Below are 12,454 nucleotides of genomic sequence, written 5' to 3'. Positions count from 1 at the left end.
TCCTTTTAAAGATTGGACTTTATAATAAAAAAATAATAAAATTGATTTGATTAAGTAATTAATATTCCAGTTCAAGCCGATGAAATTTTGAACTTTTATCGCAAAGACAAAGGTTTGCGTGATAGCATAGCGATGTTTGCACTCGTGACATTAATAGATTAATACCATAATTTAAATTTGGTTGTGATTCCCAACCGGTGTTCCGCGAGAATTAAAAGAATATTAGAAGAATTGAAAAAACTTGATTGTGACATAGTTTTTATACAATGAAGCTTTTTGAAAGTTTAGTTTGACTAAAAATCGTGGCAACAAGGAACAAAGGAATAAAAATTAACGAATTTAACTGTCAATACTGACTGATGTAGCGTTTCTTATGATTCTGCCAAAGCTCTTAAAATTTGCACTCTAACGTTATAATTCACCACAGTCTTTATTTTTTGTACTATGTATTGTAAAGTATCTTTTATTGACATGTATATTAACAGAAAATTAAGAATGTGTGTAATAATTAAAAGGTAACTTTTGGATATTGTATATCGTCGAGACGACACATTTTTGCCTTAGGCGCCAACAGACCGCCAAGTTTTGTATACGCGTAGAGGCCTGTCTACATTCAGATATTTTTTGTTCGCGAGATAAACGTATCATAGTGCAGTGATCCACCCAGAGGGGGAGGGGAGGCCCTAACACCCCCCAAACATGAAAATTATCAGAATGATTTTAAACATTGAAATTGAAAGCCAATAAACGATACCTTGGACAAATGAAAACACGGTAAAAAATGATTTTAATTTCTAGCATAAAAATTTCGAAACACTAATGTTGGGTTGTTTTAGAAACCCAATCCTTAAATCTCGGTGTCTACCAGAATTCCTGAGTGGTGTAGGTCATGGCTCAGGAGGGCTGACAGGGATCTAGCCTGGGGGCCCAGCGTGTCGGGTTGACCAGATAATTGAGATACATACACATCATAAATTAGCTTTAATAGTAAAAAAAGTCGCTATTATACTTCATAGCCATGAACATTTTAGATTATATAATTGTGCAATATATTTTCTGATTATTATGTGTCGATACTTGACAGCTCCATTATTAAAGTAGATGTATTAAAAATCGCCAATAATTCACTGTATCATCATCATCAACCGGGGTCTATCCACTGCTGGATGAAGGCCTCCCCAAGCTTTCTCCAACTCTCTTGGTCCTGTGTCGTTCGCTGCCACGTATTTCCGCCGAACTTTACCAGTTCGTCAATCCAGCGGCTTTTAGGGCGACCCTGTGGCCGTTTCGTACCCCTTGGGTACCATTGGATGACGGCATTTGTCCAGCGGCCGTCCTTTCGGCGAGCAATGTGCCCCGCCCATCTCCATTTCAGCTGTTTGGCAACGTCTATTACATCGCGTACTCTTGTCTGCTTCCTAACCCATTCGTTCCTCTTACGGTCCTTTCGCGTGATGCCCAACATGCACCTCTCCATGCCTCGCTGTGTGACTCTTAGCCTTTGGACATCTCTCGTGTTGAGGGTCCACGTCTCGCAGCCATACGTGAGCACGGGTGGCACACATTGGTTGGACACCCTACGCTTAAGACATAATGGTAGGTCACTCTTGAAGATAATATTCAGACGTCCGAAAGCACTCCATCCCAGCTTTGTTCTTCGAGCAATTTCATCGTGCATGCTTCCGTCTATGGACACCTGCTGTCCAAGATAGACTTAGCTGCTGACTTGCTCGAGTTGGGTGCCAGAAATACAGATAATCGTAGGGTCCGAAAAACAGTTCCTCATCACTTTTGTCTTTGATTACTTTGAGTCACTGTATAAGTACCATTAATTCGAACTAAAACACAATTTGAAAAACGTTAATGTAGTATTTCACACTGCCTTTAATCTTAGCGGTAGGTAGGGGCTCACCCAATATCCTAGCCTGAAGGCCCGTTTCAGGATGTGGGGGCCATGGTGTAGGTACATCGAGTGCAATAGACAAAAGACCGATAAACGAGAAATTAGGCTGTGTTGTGTTGAGTAGGTTTGTGTATAAGTTAAATGCACTAATACTTTTTTTGTCCATTTTAAATTAATATTTTGGAACCTCAATATTAAAAAACAAAAATCGACGATAAACATTCGGCGAAAAAAACGACTACACCCAGTGACGTCCCGTGGGGGTAGGCAGATTGAGCGTCGCTTTGGGGCGGCAGTTGCTCGAAGGGCGGCAAATCGAGGAGAATCTTTTGGTATATCGTTTATGAGAAAGCAATACCTCGTATGCCACATGACACTTTTTGTGCATGAGATGAAAAAAAATCTATATTATCTCTATGTTTCCATCAAATTTATCACGTATTTTTCGTATTCTACTATTAATCTTAATAGTGATATGCAAAAAATTAAGAATTTTATGCCTTGATAGTGACTAGAGAGAGTTTTCTTCATCTCGTGTTTTGTGGCATACGAGTTATTGTTATCTCATGAGCGATATATAGAAATAGCTACCTAAACTGAGTAGGTACTTAATAACTAAAATATCTTTCATTTAAAAAATCAGTTCACTGGTTGGAAACAAAATGCATTAATTAACGTAAAAGGTTTAACAGGGCTGTATTTTTTATCGGGTTCGTGATGTCTAGTTCACTTCCGTTTCCCTTCGACGTCCTTGGTGACCAGTAACGACACGAGCACGGATGATAAAAAATATTGTATACAAAAATGGGGCGGCATTATGGCGCTGCCCAGGGGCGACATTTTGTCTAGGGACGTCACTGACTACACCCACTAGTCGGTGGTAGTGTAAGTCAAAAGAACATTTTTTTTTCGGTGGAATTCGGCATAAATATTGTAGCTCTCTAGACCAAGCGGGTAGCACAGCCGATAATATTTGAGTAATGTTTTAGCATACTAGGCACACATGTCCAGCATGGTCGCTGTTAGTCACTTCCAATCCGCCAGTCGCTGATGACACGCTCAACGGTTACTACCGTTATGCCTCCAATTTAATAAAAACTAGAAGAAACTGTACAAATATACCGCCGTGTATTGTGAAAATATGTAAAAATAATTATATGAAGAATTAAAAGAGCCTATGAGACTAATTTACATTCTCCTCCTTGGGCCCCTCCCAATATTAAATCCTGGGTGCGCCACTGTCATAGTGCATGCATAGCTTGCGCATTGCCAACCCAAAATCGCTTTGAAAATTACCATTTTTCATTATGAAAACATACCGCATATGCGTGATGTTTAATAGTTTTGACAGAAAATATGACGTAGTTGGAGCGACAGCGAGTGAGAGAAAACGATGCAATAGGCTTAATATAATGGAAATAGTATCGGTAACAATAATTAGGTTCACCTATGTAATCAGTGCGTACCAGAAGAAATGGCATCTGCACAAGTTCATGGTTAAATTGTTCCACTATTGCGCACGTAGTTCCATCACCGATGTGTTTATGTTCAACATCACGTCGGTGTTGCCAACCGATTGATTCAGATAATTAATTTAATAATAAAAATACTATAATTTTGAAAGATTCGAAACGAAAAATGTCCTGTACTTCATTCAGCATTAAAAGATGACAATACTGCTTCCCGTGGAAAATTTAAAATTATTTGACGTTAAAGTGTAGAAAGTTGACGCGATGCGTAACACACTTTTACCATACAGCATGCGTAGAACTACATAGCTTATTAAACATATAGCTTATAGCACCGTTTTAAAGATTTTCTTTGTATGCTTTCATTTACAATAGCCACGTATAAACGATAAAATGTACTAAAGTATAATACCAATTTTTTTCAATCGAAAAGGCGAGTGTGGTGCTGGGCGGGTTGGTTTGGAGGGGTCGTTTGTGTTGTTTCGAAGCCCCATTTTTAATCTTCTGACGAATCTATTGCATCATCTGCGTCAATGTACAGACTTCATTCGGTAAATACGTTCAAATGTCAATGTTAGGTTAGGTTAGGTTTTTTGAAGTTATACTTCTTTAGGCGCGTTTGCAAAATCTGATCAGAGTGTATTTTTGGCGTGTGACATGTAACGCATAATTTATTTTTTCACACAAAAAACACACTCGAATGAATTCGAACCAACGATTGTTCGGTTATCAGCCGAACGCACAACCATAACGCCACAGAATGATACTGCAATCGTGAAGATTATACAGTATAATATTATAATTTAGAATTGTTCTGTTGCTAGGAAGCGAATTTATTATTGTCGGTCATTTGCAGTTACTTACGTAAACAAACTATTAAACATCATAGTGGCAGTTGTTACTTTAAAAATAAAAACAACGATAAATAATTATATAGTATATATATAGTAATATAAGTTAAAGTGTATAGAAATAAACCAACGGCGATCCAATAAGCGGTCCTTTTTCTTGAGTGTGTAATTTCACAAGATAATTAAGAGCTAGTCGAAGAATCTAGTTTATCACAAGTTTTGTTTTTATTTTGTTACGCCAAAGAAATATAGCTTCTAACGCGCGTACATAAGTACTTAGCTTTAATAAATCTTTGTATAAAATCATAAAATCATGAGCGGTAGTTATAAGATTGATCATTGATTCAGATTAATTCAGATACGAATCAAGTATTGAATGCGTTTAAATAAAGTGTTTAATATTGCAATGAAATCAAAAATATGACAAATATATTCAATCAAAGATAAGTATCTAGAAATGCACTTTGAATGCGTATGTACTTTACAGAATATTTTAATGAGGGATAAGAAGATTACGATAATGTGAGACAAGACAATTTAATCCGTCCTAAATACGTGATATGATCATCGTTATAACTCGATACTGCGAATGGAATGAGTATAAATATAGATGTTTTTGGATAAATTGTCACTTTTCAGTGAAGCTTCGATCTGATCAAGCCACAATGAAGGTGTCACTCATCATTCTGGCCGTTCTCGGTCTCTTCTATGGGACAACGGCTCTCCCGGTTCAGCCAAGGGGTCTGAATGAAGATCTCCAAGACTTCATTGCTCTGATCCCCAAAGAAAAAATTGTGGAGATCGTCAAAAGCCACTTGAGTGACCCTGAAATCCAAGCTGTCATTGAATTCATCCACAGCGAAGAGTGCAAAGCCTTGGTCATCGAAATTTCCAAAATTCCGGAATTCAATCAAGTAAGTTAAATTATTTGATTTTTTAAATGGTTTTTGGATGCCTGATTCTTTAAATATACCTACCCTTACTGAACATATTTAGTCAGGTATAGGAATCAACTATTGCATTAATACCCAAAAATATTTTCACTGACAAAAAAAAATATGATGAACCAGGGGATCTAAATCTTTTCTATGCCCGCACCCGAATGCATGTTTGATTATTAATTGTCCACACCTTTACAACATAATTTATTATTTTGAAAATAAGTTTTTAATTTTTGAACCAAATAGAGTACTTTGAGTGAACGAATTGAACTTCAAAACCTTTCCATTAGTGCATAAAATGCAAATATAAATTGGATTGGATGCAAATATAAAGAATTTATATTCAATTTGAAATAAAAACATAATATTTAATGATTTTATTGTTACTACTTCTTTGCTATGATGTTATAAAGGATGTACCATTTTTAAATCTTGAGTACATTTGGTTTTGAATGAAAAAATATTAATTCAAAGAGATCAAAGACAAATTTGGGTTGATCTAGGATCATGTTAGTATTACAATTACAATGATTTAATTAAGAAGTAGGTTGCTTATTATTATCGGAATTTTAAACTGTCATATATCATAGTTGTTATGGATAGTTTGCATGAGTCAGAGAAAAATCGATAGCTTAACGGATAAGAGCACTCACACTGGCAGTAAAAAATGTGAGTTCAAATTATATTCGGTCCATTTTAAAAAAAAAATTATATGTAGCAACGGTTTTCTTATTAATCGCAATTCACATTTCTGCCTGAGAATATAAGCGACTCCTGTCTTGATTAACAACATATAATTGAATCCAAATTTATAAAAGTACGTAGATTGCTAATAAAATGAGAACACGGAGTGATTTTATTGAAGTGTTAGTACTTAGACAAATTAAAAATAATTAATTTTGAATTGGTAGGTACCTATAATACTTTGCATAATTAAATAAAGTTTTGATGATTATAAATTATTATATAAATTAACTAACCTATTATAATTAATAGGTCGTTGCCTACTTGGATGCAGCTGGTCTTCCCATCCATCATTGGATCGAGGTGGTCAAAGATTTCCTCGGAATCACTCGATCATCTTTCAACAGAGCTTCAACCCGTGGGCTGAATGCAGTGATCCAAGAAATCAAAGCTATTCTTCCAATTGATAAGATCATCGCTCTCTACAACGAGAAGCTCACCAGCAGCCCAGCCTTCAAGACCTTGGTCGACAAACTTCACTCACCAGTATTCAAGGGATTGACTGAGGCCTTGAAAGCCAACAAGGGAGTCCAGAAAATCGTGGCTCGCCTCGAAGCCGTCGGCGTGGATGTCAAAGGATTCATCGCTCTGTTGAAACAATTCTTCGGTCTCACCTATGCTTTCTCCGGCCCAGTCAGGGGTCTGAATGAAGATCTCCAAGACTTCATTGACCTGCTCCCCAAAGAAAAAATTGTGGAAATCGTCAAAAGCCACTTGAATGATCCTGAAATCCAAGCTGTCATTGAATTCATCCACAGCGATGAATGCAAAGCCCTGGTCATCGAAATTTCCAAAATTTCCGAATTCGAACAAGTTAGTTATATTTTTCTGGTTCTTAGATGAAAGATTCTTTAAATGTGGTGTTATCAAATATGTTTAATTATCAGTTAAATGACTTGATTATTATATTCCCCAAAATATTTTCATTCACTATTGATTGCAATAATATGCTAATGACATTAATTTTCTTCTTTATGTAATTATTTCACACAGTGAACTTTAATCACTCTCGATACATACCTATATATTTTTTGCTTCATATCTCGACTACTTTTCGTCAAATTGATTTTAAGTAATTTAAAGTAACTATTTAAAAAAATCTCTATATGTAGGTAACATAATTGTTCACAATACAGTAAACGAGTATTCACAATTGGTTTCGATGGTTTTACATTATTTACAATATTAACTAACATTATAAATTTAACAGGTTGTTGCCTACTTGGACGCAGCTGGTCTTCCCGTTCGTCACTGGCTCGATGTAGTCTATGATTTCCTTGGAATCACTCGCTCATCCTTTACCAGAGTTTCCACCCGAGGACTGAACGCAGTCATCAAAGAAATAGAAGCCATCCTTCCACTAGACAAGATCATCGCTCTCTACAACGAAAAGCTCACCAGCAGCCCAGCCTTCAAGACCTTGGTCGATAAACTTCACTCACCGGTATTCAAGGGATTGACTGAGGCCTTGAAAGCCAACAAGGGAGTCCAGAAAATCGTGGCTCGCCTCGAAGCTGTCGGCGTGGATGTCAAAGGATTCATCGCTCTGTTGAAACAATTCTTCGGTCTCACCTATGCTTTCTCCAATCCAGCCAGGGGTCTCAATGAAGATCTCCAAGACTTCATTGATCTGATCCCCAAAGAAAAAATTGTGGAGATCGTCAAAAGCCACTTGAATGATCCTGAAATTCAAGCTGTCATTGAATTCATCTACAGCGATGAATGCAAAGCCCTAGTCGTCGAAATTTCCAAAATTCCCGAATTCGAACAAGTAAGTTTTTCTAGTCCTTGGATGCCAAATTATTTAAATATAGTATTACAAAACAAGTTTAATCAGTTATTGGATAAGATTACTATATTGGAAAAAATCTTATCATTCACTAGTGATTGCAATATGCTAATGACATTTTCTTCTTTCTGCAATTATGTCACACATCGAGTTTTTAATACTCCTAAAGTATATTTTTTTGCATCATTTATCTTGACTACTTTTCGAGAAATTGATTGAAACTCATTTTAATAAACATAATTATACAATTTCAAATTTTACTATGTAGGTATCAGAGTAGTTCAAAATATATGAATAGATAGATATTCACACATGATGGATATAAATTATATACAATATTAACTAACATGATATATCTATTAACAGGTTGTTGCCTACTTGGACGCAGCTGGCCTTCCCGTCCGTCACTGGCTTGATGTAATCCATGATTTCCTTGGAATCACTCGATCATCCTTCACCAGAGTTTCCACTCGAGGACTGAACGCAGTCATCAAAGAAATCGAAGCCATCCTTCCACTAGACAAGATCATCGCTCTCTACAACGAAAAGCTCACCAGCAGCCCAGCCTTCAAGACCTTGGTCGATAAACTTCACTCACCGGTATTCAAGGGATTGACTGAGGCCTTGAAAGCCAACAAGGGAGTCCAGAAAATCGTGGCTCGCCTCGAAGCCGTCGGCGTGGATGTCAAAGGATTCATCGCTCTGTTGAAACAATTCTTCGGTCTCACCTATGCTTTCTCCGGCCCAGTCAGGGGTCTGAATGAAGATCTCCAAGACTTCATTGATCTGATCCCCAAAGAAAAAATTGTGGAAATCGTCAAAAGCCACTTGAATGATCCTGAAATCCAAGCTGTCATTGAATTCATCCACAGCGATGAATGCAAAGCCCTGGTCATCGAAATTTCCAAAATTTCCGAATTCGAACAAGTGAGTTATATTTTTCTGGTTCTTAGATGAAAGATTCTTTAAATGTATTGTTATCAAAAATGTTTAGTCATCAGTTAAATGACTTAATTATTATATTCCCCAAAATATTTTCATTCACTAGTGATTGCAATAATATGCTAATGACATTAATTTTTTTTATGCAATTATTTCATACCTTGAACTTTAATCACTCTCAATATATACCTATATATTTTTTGCTTCATATCTCGACTACTTTTCGACAAATTGATTTTAAGTAATTTAAAGTAACTATTTAAAAAAATCTCTATATGTAGGTAACATAATTGTTCACCATATAGTAAACGAGTATTCAAAATTGGTTTGGATGGTTTTACATTATTTACAATATTAGCTAACATTATAAATTTAACAGGTTGTTGCCTACTTGGACGCAGCTGGTCTTCCCGTTCGTCACTGGCTCGATGTAGTCTATGATTTCCTTGGAATCACTCGCTCGTCGTTCAACAGAGTCTCCTCCACCCGGGGATTGAACGCAGTCATCAAAGAAATCGAAGCCATCCTTCCACTAGACAAGATCATCGCTCTCTACAACGAAAAGCTCACCAGCAGCCCAGCCTTCAAGACTTTGGTCGATAAACTTCACTCACCAGTATTCAAGGGATTGACTGAGGCCTTGAAAGCCAACAAGGGAGTCCAGAAAATCGTGGCTCGCCTCGAAGCCGTCGGCGTGGATGTCAAAGGATTCATCGCTCTGTTGAAACAATTCTTCGGCATCACTTATTCCTACTCCAGTCCAGCCAGGGGTCTGAATGAAGATCTCCAAGACTTCATTGATCTGATCCCCAAAGAAAAAATTGTCGAAATCGTCAAAAGCCACTTGAATGATCCTGAAATCCAAGCTGTGATTGAATTCATCCACAGCGATGAATGCAAAGCCCTGGTCATCGAAATTTCCGAAATTCCCGAATTCGAACAAGTAAGTTTTTCTGGTCCTTGGATGCTAAATTATTTGAATATAGTATTGAAAAAACAAGTTTAATCAGTTATTGGATTATATTACTATATTGGCAAAAATATTATCATTCACTAGTGATTGCAATATGCTAATGACATTTTCTTCTTTCTGCAATTATGTCACATATCGAGTTTTAAATACTCTTAACATATATCTTTTTGCTTCATATCTTGACTATTTTTCGAGAAATTGATTGAAACTCATTTTAATAAACATAATATATACTATTTCAAATTTTACTATGTAGGTATCAGAGCAGTTCAAAATATATGAAAAGGTAGATATTCACACATGATAAATATATATTATATACAATATTAACTAACATGATATAACTATTAACAGGTTTTTGACTACTTGGACGCAGCTGGCCTTCCCGTCCGTCACTGGCTTGATGTAATCCATGATTTCCTTGGAATCACTCGCTCATCCTTCACCAGAGTTTCCACCCGAGGACTGAACGCAGTCATCAAAGAAATCGAAGCCATCCTTCCACTAGACAAGATCATCGCTCTCTACAACGAAAAACTCACCAGCAGCCCAGCCTTCAAGACCTTGGTCGATAAACTTCACTCACCGGTATTCAAGGGATTGACTGAGGCCTTGAAAGCCAACAAGGGAGTCCAGAAAATCGTGGCTCGCCTCGAAGCCGTCGGCGTGGATGTCAAAGGATTCATCGCTCTGTTGAAACAATTCTTTGGTCTCACCTATGCTTTCTCCGGCCCAGCCAGGGGTCTGAATGAAGATCTCCAAGACTTCATTGATCTGATCCCCAAAGAAAAAATTGTAGAGATCGTCAAAAGCCACTTGAATGATCCTGAAATCCAAGCTGTCATTGAATTCATCTACAGCGATGAATGCAAAGCCCTGGTCATCGAAATTTCCAAAATTCCCGAATTTGAACAAGTAAGTTTTTCTGATCCTTGGATGCCAAATCATTTGAATATTACAGTTGGATTAAATGACTATATTCGCAAAAATCTTATCATTCATTAGTGATTGCAATATGCTAATGACATTTCTTCTTTCTGCAATTATGTCACACATCGAGTTTTAAATACTCTTAAAATATATTTTGTTTGCTTCTAATCTTGACTACTTTTCGAGAAATTGATTGAAACTCATTTTAATAAACATAATATATACTATTTCAAATTTTACTATGTAGGTATCAGAGCAGTTCAAAAAATATATATATATAGACAGATATTCACACATGATGGATATAAAACTATATACAATATTAACTAACATGATATAACTATTAACAGGTTGTTGCCTACTTGGATGCAGCTGGCCTTCCCGTCCGTCATTGGCTTGATGTTATCCATGATTTCCTTGGAATCACTCGATCATCCTTCACCAGAGTTTCCACTCGAGGACTGAACGCAGTCATCAAAGAAATCGAAGCCATCCTTCCACTAGACAAGATCATCGCTCTCTACAACGAAAAGCTCACCAGCAGCCCAGCCTTCAAAACCTTGGTCGATAAACTTCACTCACCGGTATTCAAAGGATTGACTGAGGCCTTGAAAGCCAACAAAGGAGTCCAGAAAATCGTGGCTCGCCTCGAAGCCGTCGGCGTGGATGTCAAAGGATTCATCGCTCTGTTGAAACAATTCTTCGGTCTCACCTATGCTTTCTCCAGTCCAGCCAGGGGTCTCAATGAAGATCTTCAAGACTTCATTGATCTGATTCCTCAAGACAAAGTTGTTGAAATCGTTATGAGGAATTTGGAAGATCCGGAAGTTCAAGCTGCGCTTGAATTCTTCTTCAGTGCTGAGTTCAAGGCATTGGTCATCGAAGTTTCAAATATTCCTGAATTTAATCAAGTAAGAAAATAGATGGGTTATTAAAAATAAATTTTTTACCTTATTATATATATTTATAATAGCTTATATTTTATATTGTAAGTAATATTAATTATTATTTTTATTTCCTGATTGATAGGTTGTTGCTTACTTGGATGGAGCTGGTCTTCCAGTAAATGAGTGGATTCTGTGGATCCATGATTTATTGGGAATCACTCGTTCCTCAAATAATGGAATTTCCACGCGTGGACTGAACTCAGTCATCCAAGAGATCAAAGCCATCCTTCCTTTGGACAAAATCGCTGCCCTCTATCGTCAAAAGCTCGCCAGCAGCCCAGATTTCAAGAAACTCGTCGACAAACTCCAGTCACCAGTATTCAAGGGTCTGACTGATGCTTTAAAGTCAAACAAGGAAGTCCAGAAAATTGTCTCTCGTCTCGAAGCCGTGGGCGTAGACGTCAAAGGATTTATCGCTCTCTTGAAACAGATCTTTGGCCTTAGCTACTAAAAAGCTAGTGATATTATATTGTCCTGAAGTATTTATTTAGGTTCTGTATTGAAAATGACTAAGGCTTGGATGCTTAATATGTAATATTAATATTATTATTGGCATTACTGATTTTGAATGTTACTGATTAAAGTCAAGTGAGAAACATATATTATTGAATAAAACATATTCAAACATATTCAGTCGTATTATTTATTATGTTTTTAAATTACCAATTAACATATTTAAACGATATTTTTTTTATATTCTACAAAAATAATATAATTTGTCAACGACACCACTGTCTGTATAACTATGTATTATATAATTACAAGATAAAAATAACTTTTATAATAATATACAACTCTGTTGAACCATATAAACTTGACTTGACTAGCTTAAACGATCAAAAGATATTGACATGTCATATTGATTTCCACGCACGTAAATATTAATAATTTAGTTGCTAGGACCCCAGACTCCTAGAAACTGATAATGGTGTCGAAATAACTTTTCATACAAAACAGAATTAACT

The 12,454-nt window shown here is 36.6% G+C and overlaps 1 protein-coding gene across 1 annotated transcript; it reads left to right on the top strand.

The window, feature by feature from the left end:
* The first annotated feature begins 4,858 nt into the window (after positions 1–4,858).
* On the top strand, positions 4,859–12,118 carry LOC147071452 (uncharacterized). Its single transcript, XM_085948227.1, has 8 exons — positions 4,859–5,137; positions 6,161–6,721; positions 7,119–7,679; positions 8,064–8,624; positions 9,019–9,582; positions 9,967–10,527; positions 10,893–11,453; positions 11,572–12,118. The coding sequence occupies exons 1-8, from the start codon at positions 4,889–4,891 to the stop codon at positions 11,938–11,940; spliced, it is 3,987 nt and encodes a 1,328-aa protein (XP_085804353.1). The 5' UTR covers positions 4,859–4,888; the 3' UTR covers positions 11,941–12,118.
* Positions 12,119–12,454: the final 336 nt, after the last annotated feature.

Source organism: Rhyacophila brunnea, unplaced genomic scaffold, assembly GCF_057557595.1.
Source record: "Rhyacophila brunnea isolate RB1 unplaced genomic scaffold, BYU_Rbru_1.0 scaffold_20, whole genome shotgun sequence".
In the NCBI taxonomy this organism is placed as follows: Eukaryota; Metazoa; Arthropoda; class Insecta; order Trichoptera; family Rhyacophilidae; genus Rhyacophila; species Rhyacophila brunnea.
This window is presented reverse-complemented; position numbering and strand designations above follow the sequence as displayed.